At 64.0% G+C, this 20555-nt stretch overlaps 2 protein-coding genes across 8 annotated transcripts; one reads left to right on the forward strand and one right to left on the reverse strand.

The window, feature by feature from the left end:
* The first annotated feature begins 1632 nt into the window (after window positions 1–1632).
* On the forward strand, window positions 1633–10748 carry PKP3 (plakophilin 3). Its single transcript, XM_006741781.3, has 14 exons — window positions 1633–1778; window positions 3325–3520; window positions 5780–5859; window positions 5996–6621; window positions 6711–6834; window positions 7180–7384; window positions 7692–7866; window positions 8328–8445; window positions 8517–8687; window positions 8767–8952; window positions 9458–9611; window positions 9828–10020; window positions 10092–10179; window positions 10416–10748. Exons 1-14 carry the CDS (start codon window positions 1698–1700, stop codon window positions 10449–10451), a joined length of 2433 nt encoding a protein of 810 aa, XP_006741844.1. The 5' UTR covers window positions 1633–1697; the 3' UTR covers window positions 10452–10748.
* A 795-nt stretch (window positions 10749–11543) lies between these two features.
* SIGIRR (single Ig and TIR domain containing) lies at window positions 11544–20315 on the reverse strand. Of its 7 annotated transcripts, none has more exons than XM_081797470.1 (10): window positions 20221–20315; window positions 15623–15789; window positions 14516–14714; window positions 13980–14113; window positions 13730–13870; window positions 13203–13346; window positions 12845–12947; window positions 12630–12780; window positions 12192–12381; window positions 11544–11869 (listed from the first exon to the last, which is right to left on the reverse strand). In XM_081797470.1, exons 2-10 carry the CDS (start codon window positions 15627–15629, stop codon window positions 11706–11708), a joined length of 1233 nt encoding a protein of 410 aa, XP_081653596.1. In that variant the 5' UTR covers window positions 15630–15789; window positions 20221–20315; the 3' UTR covers window positions 11544–11705. The 7 variants fall into 7 exon arrangements, with proteins under 7 accessions (XP_081653596.1, XP_081653595.1, XP_081653594.1 ...); XM_081797469.1 differs by lacking the exon at window positions 20221–20315 and adding an exon at window positions 17591–17825 and having other exon boundaries at window positions 15623–15786; XM_081797468.1 differs by lacking the exon at window positions 20221–20315 and adding an exon at window positions 17591–17825.
* Window positions 20316–20555: the final 240 nt, after the last annotated feature.

Raw genomic sequence — 20555 nt, forward strand, 5'->3', positions numbered from 1 at the left:
TTTGAGAGCGTGGGCGCAGGTTCCCTGACAGGAAGCGCCCCGGACGCAACGCGCTCGGGGCTGCAGCGGAGAGGAAGCAAGACCGGCGCCTCTGGGCCCTCCAGCCAGCGAGCTGCGCCCCACATCTGGTCCGTCAATTCGCGGGAGGGCTTGGCTGATCTACCCCCACCCTTGTAGGCTGTGTGGCCCAGGCCAACTGCCTAACCTCTCTGTGCCAGCGTGTGTTCCCCAATTTTGTTTTCAATATTATTTCGCTGTAATATCTTCAAGCTTTTCCCCATCTTCTGCTCCTTAATAACCCCCCCACCCGACTCCCCTCTGTGCCCCTCCCCCAGCTCCAAGTCACTGAAGCCAGCACTAGGGGGTCCTCCTTCCAACCCCCCCCCCACTCTGGCCCTTGGCCCTTGGAGGCCTCCCCATCCTCCGCCCCCTGGTCTCTGTCCCTAGCTCCTCCTTCAGAGACTTGCCTTTCTTTTTTTTTTTTTTAAGATTTTATTTATTTATTTGACAGAGAGAGACACAGTGAGAGAGGGAACACAAGCAGGGGGAGTGGGAGAGGGAGAAGCAGGCTTCCTGCAGACACTGGGACCATGACCTGAGCCGAAGGCAGACACTTAACGACTGAGCCACCCAGGCGCCCCCAGAGACTTTTCTAATAGCCCCCTGGGGGTCCCCACCTCCAGTTGCCCAGATAGAGGAGTATAAATGCTAACTCAACCCCCTCAAGCCATCACAGCTTTCACTTCAGATGCCCCAGGGCAGAGTCCAGGCTCCCCCAGGAGCTGCCCACCTCCTGAGTAAAAGCCTCACTCACTCACCTCTGGAGTCCCCAAGTCCCAGGTTCTCAAACCTGATGGAGCACCAACACCCCTGGGGAGTTAAACACAGGTTCCCAAGCCCTGCCACACAGATGGCCCTTCTGTCTGTCTTCTAAGTTCCCTGGGTGTATCTTCCATTTGCCACAGACCTCCTCCAGGAAGCCCACCATCAAGCCTAAGCTTGAATCCTCCTTGTGCCCCCTCCCCAAGCACTAGCTACAGGGAAAAGGGAACTCTGGGGAGGACAGAACAGAAGGCTGGTTTCAGGGGTCAGACGTGGCTCCTAGCCTGGGGTTGAGAGTGGTGGTAACAGGTCCGGGCCATGACCAGTCCCCCTGGCCCTGCAGTGGTTAGAGAAAGTGCGCCCAAGATCCCAGACTTTCCAGGCATACTGAGCCACAGAGGTAAGAGGCCCATAGTGGGGGAGGGGTCCACATGTCCTCGGGAAGGCTCAGCACAGCTTTGGGGCACCGGAAGCTCTCCTGGCCGTGCCACTGCACCAAAGCCCCCTCCATCCCTCTGCAGCTCCGGCCTACCCCTTGGGGCTCCACCCCACAAGCCCTTTGAACCCCCGCCTGCAGCCTTGAGTCTGGCTTCCCCAGGCAGGCTGCCAGGCCAGGCCTCTGCAGGGCCCCAGGTGGGCCCAGGTAGACCCCAAATGGAGGGCGGGCCCTAGGCCCATGCCAGGCGAGTGCCTCCAGGTGCACTCAGCACCGCACAAACTTGTCTCCCAGGATTTCTCCACACAAAACACGTCTCCCAGGGAAGCAACCGGTCTGATGAGCTGGGCGTGCGGGCGTTCCCACCCCGCCCTCCTAGTGCCCCCACAGTCCCGTACTGCAGTGAGAGGCCGCCCCGGACGGACGCGCTGGGCCTGGGATGGAGCCCAGGACCCCTTGGCCTGCAGCAGTGGCCTCCGGGATAAGCCAGGGGGCTGGCAGTATCCAGACCACCAGCACGGTAGGTCTCCCACCTGAGCACCCACCCTGGCCCAGCAGCTCCACCCCAGGCTTCACCTTGAGATTTTTGGGGACCCTCTGCTCCCCCTTGAACCTCCTCCCACCCCACCCCTACCCCTCTCCAGCACTGACCTCACTCCTAGGCCTGCCTTCTGACCCAGACCTCCCTCCTCACCCCCAGGCCCCCCAACCACCATCCCCACTTGGGACCACATCCCCTGAAAAGACTGATTACAGATTAAGGCAAATGTCTTCAGGGGACCAGGGTAAAGGCCTCCCATGGGAGATAAGAGGCTGTTAGAGTGGGCCCCACCGTGACTTCTCAAGTAGGGCGGGCAGGAGGTACCTGAGGCCACTCAGCCCCCACCCCTCCAGCCCTAGTCAGCTCACCCTTTGCCCCTACTCAGTCCACCAGGGGCCTATCCTGGATTCACTCCAGGCCTACTCAGGAGGCCTTGCAGCATGCTGGTCCAGCTGGATGGGAGCACCCCAGGGAAACGTTCTGGGGGCAAGCCCTGCTAAGCCTGGGCCCTGCTCCTCACCCCTGCTGCCGACCCCTCCTCATCACTGTTCTGTCAGACTCCTGGGTTCTTCCTCCCCTGACACACACCCCAGCTCCTGCCCCCCCAGCCTGGGCAGGAGGGCCCCTCTGAGTCAATGCCCTGCAGCAGTCCTGCCTACCTTGCCTTGTCAGAGTTCTGTTGAGCTGAGCCCTGACTCACGTGGAGGGAATGGCCTTCTACCCCATGGCCCGGGGGGCAGGAGGCCAGGAGGGGTGCCAGAGAGGGCCAAGCCAGCCCTTTGGAGGCCTCTACAGAAGTTGGGGGGATGGGGGCAACTTCTGGGGTCTACAGGACAGAGATCAGGAGGGTCATGAGCCTATGGGTGGGCCAGTCTATCCATTTGCTTCTGGGATCTCTTGGGCACCAAGGATCAAGGTCCGTAGGGCCCTCTTCTACCCTAAAACTCCACCAAGCCCTTTATCCCCAACCCTCACTCTTAGCGCTGACCCCTGCCTAGCTCAGGGTTGGCTGCCTGGTTCGAGGGGCTACCTGGAGCCCCCAGTCACCCAGGTAGAGAAAACCGCCCCCCTTCAGACTTACGGAGGTGGCTGCCTGTAGGCTACCCAGTGGCCTATCCTGGCCCTTCCCTGACACGCAGGACAGTAGGGCCCACTGTGGCTTGGGAACAAAAGCTGGGAACTAAGACGGGCCCGGATCCCTGCTGCTCTGTCCTGGGATGTGGAAGGAATAGGGAGGCCAGGCTAGGGCGTCAGCTTGTTCTTCCGCCCAAATTCCACCTTAAGCAGGTGGTGGCCCCTCCCTCTTACCTGGCCCAGGTGTCCCCGCCCCCAGCCAAGCTCAGGGCTGGGTCGGCGTCTGTCTCCTGGCCGGCTCTGGGCGAGGCCAGTGGGGAGGGGACTTCAGGGCCGGGACAGGGAAGACGTTCAGGCCAGAGGAGGCCCCAGCAGCCCAGGCCAGGAGCGGACCCAGCCGGGCGCATCTGCCGCCATGCAGGACGGTAACTTCCTGCTGTCGGCCCTGCAGCCTGAGGCCGGTGTGTGCTCCCTGGCGCTGCCCTCCGACCTGCAGCTGGACCGGCGGGGCGCAGAGGGGCCGGACGCCGAGCAGCTGAGGGCAGCCCGCGTCCAGGAACAGGTCCGCGCCCGCCTCCTGCAGCTAGGCCAGCAGGCTCGGCACAACGGGGCAGCTGAGCCTGAGCGGGCCACCGAGGCAGCCAGAGGTAAGCGGACGCCCGCAGGGTGGGTGCCGGGCAGTGGGAACGGTGGCCTCAGTGGGTGTGGTGGTACGAGGGCCAGAGGCCGTGGTAGGGCTGGCGCTGGGGCTCAGCGCCCTGACTCACCGAGGCCTTGCACTGAGTCACCCGCCCTGCCCACCAGGTTGGGAGAAGACGTGGGTGCGGCCTCCCACCACCCAGCAGGGACCCTGGGGTCCTCGCGGCCGAGCCCGGCTGGGCCCCACCTGTCCCCTCGGCCCGGAGCGCCATCGGCACATGGCAGGATTGGCACATGGCAGGCCAGGCAGGGCCTATCTCTGTCCGCAAACCCGGAACCCATACACGCCCGGCCCCACATAACACAGGCTCACACACGTCAGTCCCACAGGGACACAAACACACTGGGACACAGACACCCAGACTCCAGCGTCCCTCCCCAGCACCCCCAGGCCCCAAGGGAATGAGCAGACAGAAACGTGAGGGGGCGGGTCTGGGAAACCTGGACCAGAGCCAGCTGCCTGTCTGGACCAGGGTCTCCCTGTGGACTTGCGAGGGAGGGCCCCGGAGGCCTGACCCAGTTGTTCTTCATGAGAACAGCAAGTGCGGGAGTGGCTCCTCAGTGCCAGGCAGACCCCCGCGTGTGTGTGTGCACGCGGGTGTGGATGTGCATGTGCCTGTGTGTGCGTGCAAATGTGCGTGTGCCTCTGGGTGTGGATGTGCATGTGCAGGCGTGGATGTGCGTGTGCCTGTGTGTGCGTGCAAATGTGCGTGTGCCTGTGTGTGCGGGTGTGGATGTGCGTGTGCCTGGGTGTGCGTGCAAATGTGCGTGTGCCTGTGTGGGTGTGGGTGTGCGTGTGCCTGTGTGTGAATGCGTGTGCAGGCGTGGATATGTGTGTGCCTGTGTGTGCGGGCGTGGATATGCATGTGCCTGTGTGTGAGGGTGTGGATGTGCGTGTGACTGTGCGTGTGCCTGTGCGTGCGTGCATGTTAAAGGGTCTCACACACACTGAGTTCAGGGCAGTTGTTCTGGAAATGCCATTTCCTCCCTTGCCAGGCTGCAGCAACAGGGATCGAGGTTAGATAGTAAGAGGAACTTCCCAGGATGTCAAGAGTCCAGACACCAGTTCTCACAGTGATTCACATGACCTTTAGAGGGCCCTTTCCTGGGACAGGTCTCCAGATGCGGGCCACTTGGCAGGGGAAGAGGGTCAGCCAGAGCAGCCTGGGTTCCTGAGTCCTCCCCTGCCTGGGCCTCAGCCTTGCTGGTGGCTAAGTAGTTGGGTACCCAGGGGTCATGGGGTGGAGGAGGGAGCAGGGAGGGGTTAATTACCACCCTGGCAAGACTGCCAATTAGAGGAAGGAGTATAATTTGGGGGTGGGAGTAAGGTCCCCAGGCTGGAGGTGTGTCCCCCCAGGCTGAGCCTCACTAGCGTCAAAGGGTTAATAGCCCCTGCCCAGAAGCCTCATTAACCAGGGCGGGTCTGGGGAGTGTGCTGGGAGGGGAGCCCCCAGACCATCCAGCTCGCAGAGGCTGGGGGAGAGGCTGAGGCCCCCTCCTTCTCCCACAACATGAGTCCTTTCAGCCGGTCACCTGCCCAGGCTCTCTGGGGACATATGACACGTCTCCCCCAAGACGTGACCCCAGCAGGGACCCTAGCAGAGGCTGATCCCGCCCCCCGCCCAGTCCAGAGATCATGGAGCCCACCTACCCGTCCATTCCCACACTCTGTCTCTGTCTGACTTTGACCTAACTGCTATCTAAGCAGCCATTCATCTGTCCATCCTCCCATCCATCCGCCCATCCTTCCAACGGTCCCACCAGCCCTGCCTCCTCCTCCCCCATCTCTCCACCCTCCACCCACCCACCTGTTTGTCCACTCACCAGAGTCAGGCTGGCGCCAGCACCCCCAATTTCCATGTGGCTGGATGGGGCGGGTGTGGCTCTTCCAGGTGGGACAGGGGACTGTGTGTCCTTGGCAAGTGCGGCATCAATCCTGTGTGACCACAGCACAGGACGGGCTCACAGGAGGTCAGCGTTGCTTCCTGGAGGAGGGGGCCGGGCATGTGCCCTGGGCAGGGATCGGAAAGCTGATGGAGTCCCTGGCACATTTCTCAGGTGACCAGGAGGTCAGGGGGGTGAGTGTGCCCGTCCCCCAGCACAGCTGGAGGGGCAGGGGGCTGTGGGAGAGGTCCGACCAGGGCTGATATTGGAGGAGACCCATGAGCCATCTGACCCAGCCAGGCTACCACTGTTCCTGTCGGCAGGCACATCCCGCGGTCAGTACCACACCCTGCAGCCTGGCTTCAGTTCCCGCTCCCAGGGCCTCGGTGGGGACAACACCTCTGTGAGTGACACTCTCCCCATGCCTTGGAGAGTCTCGTGGCGGAGGCTGGGGGGAAGATGGAAGCTCCAGGGTCAGGGAGAGGGACCGGTGAGCCCCCCACACCCCCTCACTGCTCTCCTCCCTGCCCTCCCTACAGACCTTCCGGCACATTGCCAAGCCCACCTACAGCCCTGCCTCCTGGTCTTCTTGCTCAGCTGTGGACCTGAGCTCCAGTCGGAGGCTGAGCTCTGCCCACAACGGGGGCAGCACCTTTGGGGTTGCAGGGTATGGGGGAGCCCAGCCCACTGTACCCATGCCTACCCGGCCCCTATCCTTCCACGAACGCGCTGGGGTGGGGAGCCGGGTGGACTATGACACCTTGTCCCTGCGCTCGCTGAGGCTGGGGGCTGGAGGCCTGGATGACCGCTACAGCGTGGTGTCCGAGCAGCTGGAGCCCCCGGCTGCCTCCGCCTACAGGGCCTTCGCCTATGAGCGCCAGGCCAGCTCCAGTCGGGCAGGGGGCCTGGACTGGCCGGAGGCTACCGAGGGGCCGCCCAGCCGGACCATCCGTGCCCCGGCCATGCGGACCCTCCAGCGATTCCAGGGCAGCCATCGCAGCCGCGTCGGGGCCGGGCCGGGGCCAGGGGGTGTCCTGGAGCCTGTGGCCCGAGCACCGTCTGTGCACAGCCTCAGCCTGAGCCTGGCCGACGCCAGCCACCTGCCGGATGTGCGTGGACTAGACAGCTACGGCGGCCACCGCACTCTGCAGAGGCTCAGCAGCGGGTGAGCTGGGCCTGGCCTGGGGAGGGGACTTCTACCCGGGCCCTGGCCCGTCCCCAGGGTAGACTGACCCCTGACCCCTGTCTTTACAGATTTGACGACATTGACCTGCCCTCGGCAGTCAAGTACCTCATGGCCTCAGACCCCAACCTGCAGGTGCTGGGAGCAGCCTACATCCAGCACAAGTGCTACAGTGACGCTGGAGCCAAGAAGCAGGTGACCAGCCACCCCCGCTGACCACCCGATCGGCCCCCCACTCCTCCCTGATCTCTGGCCCCTGGCCACCTCTCACTGACGCCCCGCGCTGGCTGGGCAGACCCCGTGTGGCCCAGAGCCCCCCCGGCACAGAAGGGGGAGGAGCAAGTGATCTGCGCCCCCCTACACCTGCACACCTGTGCACGCGTCCGCACCAGCCACGCGCAGGCACACCTCTCCGTGCAGCCGAGTGCGTGGGGACACGAGGCGCACCTGCAGGCGCCCCGTCATCGGTGTCCGCCTGCGTACACTTGCATGCACGGTGCGGTGCGTGCGCGTTCTCACACCCACGTGCCCCGCGTGCAGGCCCGCAGCCTGCAGGCCGTGCCCAGGCTGGTGAAGCTCTTCAACCACGCCAACCAGGAGGTGCAGCGGCATGCCACGGGCGCGATGCGCAACCTCATCTACGACAACGCAGACAACAAGCTGGCCCTGGTGGAGGAGAGCGGCATCTTCGAGCTGCTGCGGACGCTGCGTGAGCAAGACGACGAGCTGCGCAAGAACGTCACAGGTGGCCCGGCCTCACCCCCAGCCCCGCGCCAGCGCCTCTCCTTCCCCCCGCCTTTTTGTCCCTTTCTCTGTTCTCCGTCCCACCACTGCCCTGCGCCCCCACAGCTACTCCGGTGGCACATCTCCGCAGCTAGCCTCCAGACCCCTTGTCCCCAGGCGTTGTGCTCTCTGCTGTGTCACACCCCCGGGACCTGCAGCTCACACGCAGGCTCTCTAGGGGGCTCCTGGGAGGCTCCAAGTGCCACCTGGAGGGGCTGGAGGGACCAGCAGGCTGTCACTGACCGCGGCCGCGGCCCCACCTGCCCCAGGGATCCTATGGAACCTGTCCTCCAGCGACCATCTGAAGGACCGCCTGGCCCGAGACACACTGGAGCAGCTCACGGACCTGGTTCTGAGCCCCCTCTCTGGGGCGGGGGGACCACCCCTCATCCAGCAGAATGCCTCCGAGGCTGAAATCTTCTATAATGCCACAGGGTTCCTCAGGTGCATGGGTAGGGGGCAGTCAGCTGGGAGAGGCCAAGAGGGTGGCCATGGGGAGAGAGCTGAGTGCCTGCAAGGGGGCAGGGGAGGCCTGGAGAAGGGGCCTTTGACCCTGAGGTCTGAGTGGCAAGGTGGAGCTGGCCAGGGAGGTGGGGGCTGGCCAAACGAGGCGCAGGTGCTGATGCAGAAGTGGGACAGGAAGCTGGGTGTGGCCGACATGTCAGATGTCATAGGTCCTGGGGGCGCAGGCTCAGGTTTCATTAAATCGGGGACTTCATCTGACACTCATAACCCCCAGTCTGGATACTCAGAGGGGTGAATGGGGGATGGGCATGCAAAGAGGCCAGGGCCAGCAGGTGCTAAGGGGTGCGGCCCAGCTCAGGGGAAGGAGAGGGCTGGGGCTCAGGGTCTCAGCCCTTGGGTTTGGTTCCCACTGGGGATCTCTGATCTGCCTCCACCCACAGGAACCTCAGCTCAGCTTCCCAGGCCACTCGCCAGAAGATGCGTGAGTGCCACGGGCTGGTGGATGCCCTGGTCACCTATATCAACCATGCCCTGGACGTGGGCAAGTGCGAGGACAAGGTGAGGGGCGGCCATTGCCTCAGGGCCCTGGGGGTTTCCAGCCCAGTCTGACCACGGTCTGCCCTCTGCAGAGCGTGGAGAATGCTGTGTGCGTGCTGAGGAACCTGTCCTACCGCCTGTATGACGAGATGCCGCCATCAGCCCTACAGCGGCTCGAGGGCAGGGGCCGCAGGGACATGGCTGGGGCGCCATCCAGCGAGGTGGTGGGCTGCTTCACGCCTCAGAGCCGGCGGCTCCGAGAGGTTGGCACGGACCTGGGCAGCTGGGAGCTGGGGGGCCCCCCGGCCTGAGCCCAGCTGACCCTCCCCACCTCCCACCCAGCTGCCCCTCACGGCCGACACACTCACCTTCGCCGAGGTGTCTAAGGACCCCAAGGGTCTCGAGTGGCTGTGGAGCCCCCAGATCGTGGGGCTGTACAATCAGCTGCTGCAGCGCTGTGAGCTCAACCCACACACAACTGAGGCGGCCGCTGGGGCGCTGCAGAACATCACGGCAGGCGACCGCAGGGTGAGGATCCATGCCTGGCCTTGCACGGGGGACACGCGGGTGAACAGAGAGGGCACAGGAGGGCTCTAGGAGTTTATTCTGTTGGGGCGGGATGGCAGGACGAGTGCAAATACGTGGATGAGCCAAGACATCAGAGGGAGGGACAGGACATGCAGCCGGAGGAACACCTGAAGGGTAGCAAAGAGCATGAGGCCAGCATCCCAAACCAGACAGGCCCCGGAGGCCCCCGAAATTTAGGTTCTATGCTGGCTTTAAGGAGACGTTTGAGCTGAGGAGGGGCCAACCCAAGTCACACTGGGGTGTGAAGGCAAAAGCAGGGAGACCTCTTAGGGGACGGTGCACTGCGCAGGTGAGAGACAGCGAGGGGCCAGTCCTGCCTCAGAATCCCCAAGATTGGCTGGGGAGATAGAGAGGGACAGAGGGACAGAGAGAAGAACCACCCTAGAGTACAGGCCACGGGGGCCAGGGCTTCGCCCGCTCTCACCAGCTCCTCTCCCACCTGCAGTGGGCGGGCGTGCTGAGCCGCCTGGCTCTGGGGCAGGAGCGTATCCTGAACCCGCTGCTGGACCGGGTTCGGACCGCTGACCACCACCAGCTGCGCTCACTGACTGGCCTCATCCGAAACCTGTCTCGGAATGCCAGGAACAAGGATGAGATGTGTGAGTCAGGCCGTCCTGAAGCCTGGGTTCTGCCCTCAGCCTGCCTAGCTGGGCTCGCACCTGGATCTTCTTTTCTGCTGTCCATTTGGGCTGGCCCCTGGCAAGCTAGCGCTGGGTGAACAGACGGGAGGTGGGGGGGACCGGAAGTGCTAAGGTGGCTGGGAGTGGAGGTGGAGGCTGGCTTCCCGGCCCCCTGACCTCCTGGCCTCCCGGCAGCCACCAAGGTGGTGAGTCACCTGATTGAGAAGCTTCCCGGCAGCGTGGGTGAGAAGTCTCCCCCAGCCGATGTGCTGGTCAACATCATCGCCGTGCTCAACAACCTGGTGGTGACCAGTCCCATTGCCGCCCGAGACTTGCTCTACTTTGACGGGCTCCGAAAGCTGGTCTTCATCAAGAAGAAGCGGGACAGGTGAGCCCCTCCCCCACGCACCCTTCCCCATGGCCCAGCCTGTGGCTCTGCTGACCCCAGCTCCCTGCCAGTCCCGACAGTGAGAAGTCCTCCCGAGCAGCCTCCAGCCTCTTGGCCAATCTGTGGCGGTACAGCAAGCTTCACCGAGACTTCCGGGCGGTATGTTCTGGCGATCTGGGGCAGGCAGGGGTGCAGGACATCGGGGTGGTAGGGTGGGGTGGCAGGGGTGGGGGACAGTGGGGAGGGGGGTGGACCGAGGAGCTCCTGTGGAGCAGGAGACTCAGGGAGGGGGAAACATGAGAGAGGGGTCCAGGCCCAGACCAGGAAGGGTGGGGCCTGGGGAGAGCAGGGCCGGAAGGCAGGCCCCCTAACTATGGGCCCCCTCTCCACTGCAGAAGGGCTATCGAAAGGAGGACTTCCTGGGCCCATAGGTGAGGCCTTCCTGGAGGAGGAGGATGCAGCGTGGCCCAGCCTCCAAGGGACAGGCTCAGCTCTGCGCTGCTCACTGGCCAGCCCGGCGGAGGCTGATGGCCTGGGGCCTCTCGGTGGAGCCCCGTGTGCAACTCTGAAGGGCCTAGGGCACCAGGGAGGGGATGGGGGCTGGTTGCAGGGACTTGGCTTCTATAGGGCAGGGGGTAGGGCAGGGCTTGAGGCTGCTCTGGTGTGTGGGGTGGTGACCAGGTCTGGGAATATTCCCAGTGCTGGGAATAAAGGTGGCCGTGAACACAGCCCTGCAACTTTCTTCGGCTGGCCCAACCCGGGGTCCAATCCAGGGACTCAGCAGTGTCCCTGAGCACAACCATGCCTGCCCCTGAGGATACTCACACCCTGAGCACACCCAGAGGCTTCTCCAGGTCAGGAGACCAGGACAAGGAAGACAGTACCTCTCACGGAGAGCTGGTGAGAGTGGAGGGAACAGGGCAGACAGCAGAGTCAGCCCTGATGCCGGCTGAGGCCCAGACACAGTAGAGCTGAGGGCCTTGTGCACAGAAGAGTGACCACTCCTGGGAGAGCCGGGAGCTCTCCTGGCTTCGGTTCTGCCCTGCTGGACCATCCTCATGTGGCAAACACACCCAACACCTCTCTCTGCCCTGCCTCGCTGGGCCTGGGGTATCCTGACCAGGGACTCACATTGTCCGACTGAGTCCTGGGATCCCATGTCACCAAACCAGGCCCACTCATATGTTTACAGCAAAAGACTTCTTCCTTAAAGCTCAGTACCTGAAGTGTAAGAGGACTGCCCCCTCCCCCAGGACCTGGCTGGATCAGAACAGGGCTGGGGACAGTCACGCCCCCAAGCAGATAGACCCAAAGAGGCTACTACAAGAGATGTTTCTGAGCTGGCTCAGGATGGAGGATGGTCAGGACAGCAGGAACAGCCAGATTTGTGACCGAGTGAACGTGGGGATAAGAAAGGGGAGGGGCTGAGGGCCACGGACAGCCTGAGACAGAAGTGAGGGGTGCCCCACCCAGGGGCTGCATACCCCCTTCCTGCCCCAGGAGAGGAGAGGCTGAGACCCAGGCAGGATCTAAAAGGACTTTATTTCCTGGCAGTAGGAGGCACACTGGAGCAACTCCCCTTCCCTGAGGGTCTCAGGGCTGGTAGTCCTGCTAAGAGGAGAAAGACCCCACCCCACCCTGCACCCAGCTGTCCTTGGAGATCTTGCTGTTCTGGCGGGTGGGGGCTACACGTCATCCTCCGACACCAGGCAGTAGAAGTCCGTGCGGGCGCTGTAGTTGCGGGAGCCGAGGTCGGAGACATCTACCTCGCTGCCCCGGCCCTCTCCAAGAGAGACCCCACTTGCATGCAGTGGAGCTAACGGCTCCCCAAAGACTGGCCCTCGGACACCTGGGAAGAGGGTACCACCAGGCCTAAGGCTAGGCTGCCCACGGCCTGACTTCTGCCGGGACCCATGCATGGGGGTCACTCCTTGCTCACCCTCCTGCATGGTGGCATTTGAGGTCCTGGAGGTTCCCAGGCAGGCCTTGGGCCCAAGTGCCCCCAGGAAAGAAGCAGTGAGGGTGTGCTGGGGGGTCAAGCCCACCTATGGCCTGCAGGGAGGAGTCCCCTCCACCTGGACCCCTTTCTGGGCTCCTTGGCCCTGTGGACCCCCCCACCTCCAGCCCAGGCCAAGCCTCTCAGGGTCAGGGGTGGGGCCAGCTGAGCATACCCAGGTCCCCCTCCGGGTCGGGGTCCAGCTGCAGGTTCAGAGTCCGACCCTCTGGGACGTGGCCTTGTACAATAAGCATGGGGTCTTTGTCATCCTGCAGCCGGGTCTGGGGGTCTCCCTCCATTGCTCTGTACCGCACCTTCCGTGGCAGCGCCAGCTGCAGCTCTTTCCAAAAATCTGAAGAAGGCGCCTGGGGGCCAGGATGGGGCCGTTAGCCTAGTCCCCTTGGCCGCAAAGAGCACACCTGGAAGGGTGTGTTCACCTGGCTCCAGGGATCTCAAAGGAAGCCCCTCTTCTGGGCAGCAGGCCACACAGCCCTCACCCACGGGCCCATTCACAAACCCCCATCCCATACAGATGCCCGTGGAAGAGCCCCTCTCTGGAGCCCGGTACCACCCAGCCCTATTTCGGGGCTCCTCCCCACACCCCTCTGCGCACCACGGAGCCGGGCCTCCAGAGCAGCAGGGTCACCAGGTGGCGGTGCTGGCGCAGCAGGTGGAGCGCGGGGTGCACGGGGTCGCGCCTCTGACCCTCGAAGGTGATGAAGATGGGTCTGCGCGTGAGCTCCAGCAGCCGGCACAGGCCCTCCCTGCGGGGGCGGGACCGTCAGGGGGACGCGGCTGGGGGCCCACCCAACCCAGCGCCGGACCCACCGGAAGCTGTGGCTGCACCAGGCCCGGCCCAGGAAGGCGTCCGACAGCACCACGATGAGGCGCCGGCAGCGGCTCAGGTTCACCAGCAGGTCCGCGGAGGGCTCTGCGGGAACCGGGCGTCGGCGGGGCCGAGGAGGGGCGGGGCCTGGGCGGGGCGGGGCCTGGGCGGGGCGGGGGCGGGCCCAGAACGGGGCGGGCCCGTGGGGGAGGGGCCCGGTCTCGGGGCGGGGGCGGGGCCTGGACAAGGCCAGGGGAGGGCGGGGCCCGGGCCCAGAACGGGGCGGGACCCGGAGCTAGATGGGGCGGGGCCATGGGAGGGCGGGGCCCGGTCTCGGGACGGGGGCGGGGCCCGCGGTACCCGCGCGCGGCAGAAGGTCGCGGTCATCCAGGAAGAGCTTGTAGCCCCGACGCCGCTCTAGGTGCGGTTTCAGGATGAAGTTCACGAACTTCCGGTCCTCGGGGCTGTCGCTATAGGAGACGTAGGCGTCGTAGAGCTTCCCGTCTGCGGATGGCGGCGGGTCAGCGCTCCGCTTTCTAGGCCCGGGCCCACCACTCCCCGGCCGCCGCGGCTCACTACCCGCCCCCCCCAGTCCGGGTCCTCTAACCTCTCCCCACGCGCATGCGGGGACCAGTCCCGCCCGCCACATCTCCACCCCGCAGATCCGCACACACGCCCGCAACCCCGCCCCCAGGCCGCGCCCAGACCCTCTCCAGCGCGGGCTCTTTCCGGGACTGCGTGCTCGCCAGAGCCTTCCGAGGGCTGACGCCTCCCCGCTGCAGACCTCCGCCACCACCCCCCTTGCCCAGGCAACCCGCCCACCCAGAGCGGAGCTTGGGGAGGCCCCATAGCTAAGTCCTCCCCCTCGGCCACCCCGGCCCCCGCACCGTTCATCTCCACCTCCCCGCAGGCGTCTTGGTACCAGCGAAGCACACTGAGGCGACACTTCACGTAGAGCAGGGCCGCCAGGAGCAGGGCCAGCAGCACCAGCAGTGAGATCAGCACCGCGGCCACGTGGCCTGCTGGGCCTGGGGACAGAGCTGCAGCCTGAACCACTGCCACCCCCACCCAGCGTTCTCCGAGCCTCAAGGCTCCCCAGGCTTCCCTTCCACCCTCCACCCAGCGTACCCCACTCACCAGCTCTCCAAAGAGTGAAGGAAGAGGAGCTGACATTCCGGATGGAGCAGGTGAAGGCCCCATAGTCCTCAGCACGGGTCAGGTTGACCCCCAGAACACTGGACACAAGCACCTCTGATAAGTTGTCCTTGACCCTGGGGAGATCAGGCCCAACCCTCTCACCTGGGGCCTGAGAGCATCAGTGGATGCCCCTAGGCCCCACCTGGGGGACTGAACCCCAGAGGCTGCAGATGTGGGCTTCCTGAGTGATCCTTGCCCGACTAGCTAAGAGAAGTAGCCAGAACCTGGTGGGGGTGTGGATCTGTTTGGGGATAGTCACCCTGATCCTGGGTCTGGGTTTTGGGGGGCAATGCCTAATTCAGGCCATAGGATTGTGTGGCACCCATGGCGCTGGGCAGTCTACAAGGCGCCTGTCCGCAGGGTCCACCTGTCCCTGCAGGCACTCTGCCCGTGTCCAGGTGGCTATAGACCAGGGTACAGGTGGCCATGGGTAGAACCAGGGCAGTCACCTCACCCTGGACACTTCCATCTCTTACCAGGAATCTTCACGGAGGTCATAGTGGCTCCCATCGCCCAGCGGCAGCCTGTCTTTCAGCCACTGGACTGAGGGCAGGGGACAGTGGGGCCCAGAGACCACCCAGGCCGTGCAGTTCAGAGCCACTATACTGCCCAGGGTGGGCCCCAGGGCCTGGTTTCCAGTGGGGGAGAGGAAGGCAGGGGCCCTGTCACAGAGGCCTACAGAGAGAGGACCCAGTCGTTAGCCATGCTTGGGATGCTGGGGTCCCACCAACCACAGATGGTCTGTGGGCCAGGAAGAAAACAAGATCGTTAGTGGCATGTGTTGCTTGGTGGCCACACCACGTCCATGCACAAGTCCCACCAGGGACAGGGCTTGGCCCTTGGCATGTCTTCCCCAGTAGCAGCTGGGTCTTGGGTGTTCTGCCTGACCTCGATGTGCTCTGGAAGGCCGTGGCTAGAGTCACAGCTGAGCTGACCCACCCCAGACCAGTGGGGGCCCACCTGGCTGCTCATCCACCCAGGACATGAGCCCAGCTCCCACATTTTCTGTGTACACCCGTTGCCCACCCCAGGTGAGCAGCCGGCACTGTGGCCCTCGCCCCACCACCTCTGCTGGGGAAGCTGCAGCAAGTGTGAACACTGGTGCTGAGCTTGCCAGCACCTTCCACCTGGGATGGGAGCATGGGATTCCAGGACCCTCTACTCCTGGTCATGGGCAAGCTTTCCCAGCTCCCTGAGACCTAAATTTTCTGATTTTCAAATCAGGGTGAAGAGTCCTAGTGGGACATGAGAGGAGACCACCATCATCTTGATGGGGTGGTCTCTCAGCAGCCCACATCTACTCATCCTGCCCCTGGGGGCCCCCCACCAGCTCCCACTACCAGTGTCCCTGAGCTTTGTTGACCCCCCACAACCATGTTCTGGAGGCTTTGGGCAGGAGAGGGCTCTGGGCTTGTCCTAATCGTGGGGTCAGGACCTTGGGCTATGTGGGAGGGGCAAGCATAAGCCTTTGTACCCCTGGCTGGAGGCCAAGCTGAGAGCCCAGGCAACATCACAGGTGGAGCCAGCCTGAGGGACAGGAGGTGGGAGTGGGGCCCATGCTCGTCCCTCTCTGACCCGTCTACCTGCCATGGTCTGGCCGGGGCCTCCTCGAGGCAGGCTGGGCACTGGTGCCACCCCCCGGCTCCACGGGGCTCCTTGGCTGAGCAGACTGGTCCCCCAGGGGGTGGGTAAGACTCACTCTCTGTCTTTGTGGCCGGTCAGTCAGGGCACCAGGACGGGTCAAAGGCTGCTGCCATCCCAAAGGAGAAAGTTCAACAAGAACTGGATGAGTTAACATGTAACTTTGCACCAGCTGCCCCATGGATTCTGGGGACGCCAGCATAGCAGCATGTGGAGCACGTCACGTGTGGCTGGAGTGGGCACAGCCCAGGCAGCTGGGAGGGGCCCTCAGAGTGAACTTCACCTGTCCCAGGGTCACCGTGACGGAGGGAGGGACCATGGATGCACACCCCTAGCACCCCTCATGAGGCTGGGAGGTGGCTGTGTTCCCACTACCCCCTGGAACAGGGGTGCCACATACAAGGAGGGCTGCAGGGCAGCCCCGAGCTCACCCAGGCCGTGGAGAGAGGGGGGCATGTGAAACGGTAAGTGTGGGCTGCTGGACTCTGAGCCGCACTCCCCCTGCAGGGTTCTGTTCTGGACATGTCCCATGTGCCCGTGTGTGTATGGACACGGCAGGCAGCACCCAAGGCTGAGCCAGGCCGCAGTCATGGAGGCAGGAGGGGACAATGGAGGCCTGGCTGGCCTGAGTCTGCTCCAACAGGCCTCATGGGTCCCACCTCCTTCTGAGTCCCACACCTGCATCCCCCCCACCCATTTGTCATTTCCAAAACCAAAGACTCTTGTCCACATTGTCTAGTTCTCCAAGGGAAACCCCCACCCCACCCGTAGGTGGCTCTTCTCTCCTATGTGGGGGCTGGGACCACTCCCAACCCGGACTGGCAGTGGCCACTCATGCCTCCTGACACAGAAAGCTCTACAGTGAGCTGGGCTGAAAGGAGGGGCCAAAACCCCCAGCGTCGGGGCCTTCACTGAGAGCCTCCTTGACAGCCAGAGCCTTGGGTCCACCTCCTCCCTGGCGCCAGTTTCACCCAAGTGATCCAGCAGGTACTCCACTCCTGCCTCAGGCCATCCTCCCCACCCTGCGGGCCCCTGAGGCTTTGCAGGCACAAGTCTCTTGGCCTCCCCACCATTCCTTCTGCATGGTGATGCCACCGTGGACCTGGCCCGGCCTCAGCACAGCCAGAAGCCCTGGGTTTGGCTGGGATGGGATTTCCTCGGGAATTGGTGGAGCATCAGGCAGGGAAGGGGTGAGGAGGTTCCTTCCAGAAGTGCTCCCGTGGAGGGCAGTCTTGCAGGTCCTTGAAGCAGGAGAACCAGTCCACTGGGAGGCTATGGAAGACTGGGCAGCTCGCATCCCCTACCCCAGTGTGCCCAGAGGACATGTCTCCAGCTCGGTGGATCCCAAGGAAACTCCTGCAGCGGCCCTCCCACGTCTTCAAGCTCAGAAGAGCTTTTACCCCTGGGAAGGCAGCCTTGAGCCTTCCTGGAAGCTAAGGCCAAACCACACATCCAGGGACAGGTGCCCTCCCCCTGCACACCGTCCCCTGCATCGTCTGTTTTGCACACCCCATGCACACACAGCCCTCTCCCCACGCGCACCTGAACTACTGTCTCGGCGTGTGGGCCTCCATGCACACTCCCCACACCGCCAGCACTCTGGCCGCACCCCCACACAGCACGTACATGTCTGCAGCAGCTCCCACAGGGTGCACAGCCATGAGCATCTGTGCAAGCCCCACACCACACACACTGCACCTCACACCTGCCCTCGCTGCCCGTGGCGTGCGGACAGCCTCCTGTCACCCCCTGCTCTTATGGACACACACATACCATGCCCACACATGCTGCAGGCCTCCCCTCAGCCAGGCCTGACTCGGAGAACCAGCCTCAGGTTGGAATGGTGTCCAAGGATGAGGACACAGGCTCACGCGGAGCGGCAGGGCTGTTATGGGAGTACACGAAGTCACCTGGTTCCGGCTCTTTCCTCCTGGTGGGGAATGTCGGTCATTGAGGTCATTGACGTGTGCTTGGGAGCAAACTCTCTGCTCAGCTGGGCCCCCAACCCGGTCTGCGGCCAGGACACATCACCAAGCACAGTGAGGACCTGTCTTTTGTTTGTGTGTGTTTTAATCAGAACTTTCCCTGTAGCTTCCTGGCTTTGCAGTCACATCCTCTCCTAGACCTAAACCCCACCCAGGCAGCCACCCCCATCCCAGGCAGGCGGGCAGTTGGTAGTTCTCACCCCGCCTGCCCCGCCTGCATTGCTTCTTCCTGTAACTCTGAGTCAAGCGGCTCCTTCCTCTGGGGCCCACCCCAGCCCACCCAGGCATCATACTTCCCGAGGCCAAGCCTGGAGGGTGGAGGGGAGCTTGCAGAGGGGCTGGAGCCCAGGGTGATGTGAGGGGGGGGCTCCTAAGGAGACTCCCAGTCGAGGCCATGTTGCGCACACACGAGGAGAGCCAGCTTCCTGGACACTGCCTACAAAGCTACACTAAGGATGGTGGGGGCCTACAGGTTGCTCCCCCTGGCCCAAGTAAGCAGCCCCATTGTGTATCTGACCTGTGGCCTGCTGGGGTAAGGAGGGTCCTGTGGAAATTCCTGCCAATAATAGGGCCTTGAGCAGAGCTTTTGGGCCCCCTCCCTATCTGATTCCCCCATGTAGTCCCCAAACAGTGAGCAGTTAAAAGGGGGCTGTGTTATCACATGGACCTTAGTTTCAGGCTGGGATGGGAGGACAGTCCCCACCCCCCACCCCACACCCCCAGCCTTTCCAGATAAGGGAGCAAAGAAAAGGCCTCAACAGAGGCTCCTGGGCTCTGACCCCAGGTGGGGGGTGGCCAATATCTCCTTTTGTCACCACTGACCCCCCCCCCCAGACTGACTTGGGACTCAAGGCCCAGCAATAGGTGGCTGGCATCACTACCCAGAGAAATCGGGCAAGGGTCCCCTTCAGGCCCTGTCCCTGTTCTCACCCACCCAGGGCCAGAGGCCCGCCAGTGGGCCACCTTCAATATTGGCTTTTCTATGTCCTTAATCTGACCCTGTCCCAGCCCTGCTCTTCAACCTCCGCCCCCCGTGGCCCTCAAGACCCTTGGATGATGGTGCATCTTGGGCTCAGGGTCCCCACAGAACTGTAGGAAGATCTGACTGCACCCTTTCTCCACTGAGCCTCAGCTTCCTGGATGCACATTAGCACAGTACCAGCCCCTCCTTGAAGGTGCTTCGGTGGGCCTGATGCCCAGGTTACCTCCTACAGTAGTCAGTGACCTGCATAGGAGCACCCAGGTGGGAAGCAAAGAGCCCCAACCACTTTTGCTGCCTCTCAAAGCTCCTGCCAGACTGCTTCTATGTGCCCCTCTGCGTTACCATCTCACAGCCATGACAGGACACCTCCCCTTCTGCTGCTAAAGTACACCCTCACCCCCAGGCCCACTCTCCAAGGTCAGCGCAAAGAAGCCCACATGGCCTTAGGCACTGTCCGGAAGGGCCCTTCCGAATCCAAGGCCCCCTCCCTCTCCCCCCACCACCCACCACACTCTGCCCCACACCCGGTGGTTCCTAGAAAGATCCAGCTCCTGAGCTTATGTTCTGGCTTGAGTTCTGACTCCCTCGGCTCAAGCGTGGGAGGCGATCCCCCCCATTCCCCACCCCTCCGCCGTCTGGTTTGCAGCTGAGCACCCCATAGTCTCCAGCATCCCCTGCTCATCTGGGACGCGCTGCGCCCCCGCCGTGTCTCCCGAAGGAAGAACTGCACGAAAGGCTGTGGCCCCGCAGGCGAGGGGCTCCGTCCTGCTCCCCAGGGGCCGCAACGCCCGGTTCTCCTCCACTACACACACCCCACCTCCGGCGGTCTGCCGTTCCGAGGGGAGGGCCAGACTTAGTCCCCCACCCTCCAGGAGCAGTGGGAAGGCTGGTCGGGGGCGGGCGCAGAGGGCGGGGACTCGGGTGTCGTCGAAAAGGGAACGCGCACGGAGGCCGACGCGCTCACAGAGGGCGGATGGCGGATTGGGGCGCGCACGAGGGGGACGCGGATGACAGGTCGGGGTGCGCAGGGGGGCCGCGCGGGTGGCGGGCAGGCCTAGCACAACAGGTCGGGGACGCAGACGAAGGGCGGGAGCGCGCACGGAGGCCAGGGGTGCGCGCATGACGGTAGCTCCGCCCGGCGACCAGCAACGTGCACCGCCCTAGCCAGTTCCTCCGTACACCCCCGGAGCCCGGGGAGGCCTCAGGCCTGGGATCCGAGCTCGGGGCAGAGGCGAGGGTCCCCGCGCGCCTCGGCGTTCCTCCTCCCTCTCCTGGGCAAAGGTCACGAGGAAGCCACTGCCCAAGTCGGGCGGAGCGGGAAAAGCAGCCCTTGCCGTCCCCCACCCCCCGCCCCGCCGCCAGACCCAAGGGGCAGGGACGCGGACAAACTCAGGCTTCCGGGCGACGGGGGCAGCCGGCCCGACTCCGAGCCACTTCCTGCGGGACCGCACCCGCCGCGGCCCAGAGGCTCTTCTGGGCAAGCCCCCCCCCCCCGGCCCCCAAGCTCCAAGCCTAGTCCCGGCTCCCGGGAGCCAGCGAGCTCCACTCACCCCCGTGGGTCTGAGCCACTCACCTGCTGCCAAGACCTGGGGCTCGCGCGACCGCGGGGGCGGGACGTCTCACCTGGGCCAGGTGCGCAGCGGCGACGAGCCCGGCGGCGGCGGCAGGTGCAGCCCCGCCCAGCAGCCAGGGCCGGAGGGCGGACCCAAGAGTTCCGCTTTGCGCCCAGGTCTGGTGCTTAAGACTGTCCTGCTCTCAGAGGCCAGGAAGCCTCGGAGCTGCAACCACCCAGCCTGGGGGCAGAGGGCAAACTGGCCCAACCAGCCCAGAGGGTCTAGGACCTGGGGGACTCCTCAGAGTTTCCACTGTCCCCAGGGGCATCTTTGGTGGTTCTGCCCCTCCTCCCCA

This window comes from Leptonychotes weddellii, chromosome 11 (assembly GCF_054177405.1).
Source record: "Leptonychotes weddellii isolate Sample4059 chromosome 11, ASM5417740v2, whole genome shotgun sequence".
Taxonomy (NCBI): Eukaryota; Metazoa; Chordata; class Mammalia; order Carnivora; family Phocidae; genus Leptonychotes; species Leptonychotes weddellii.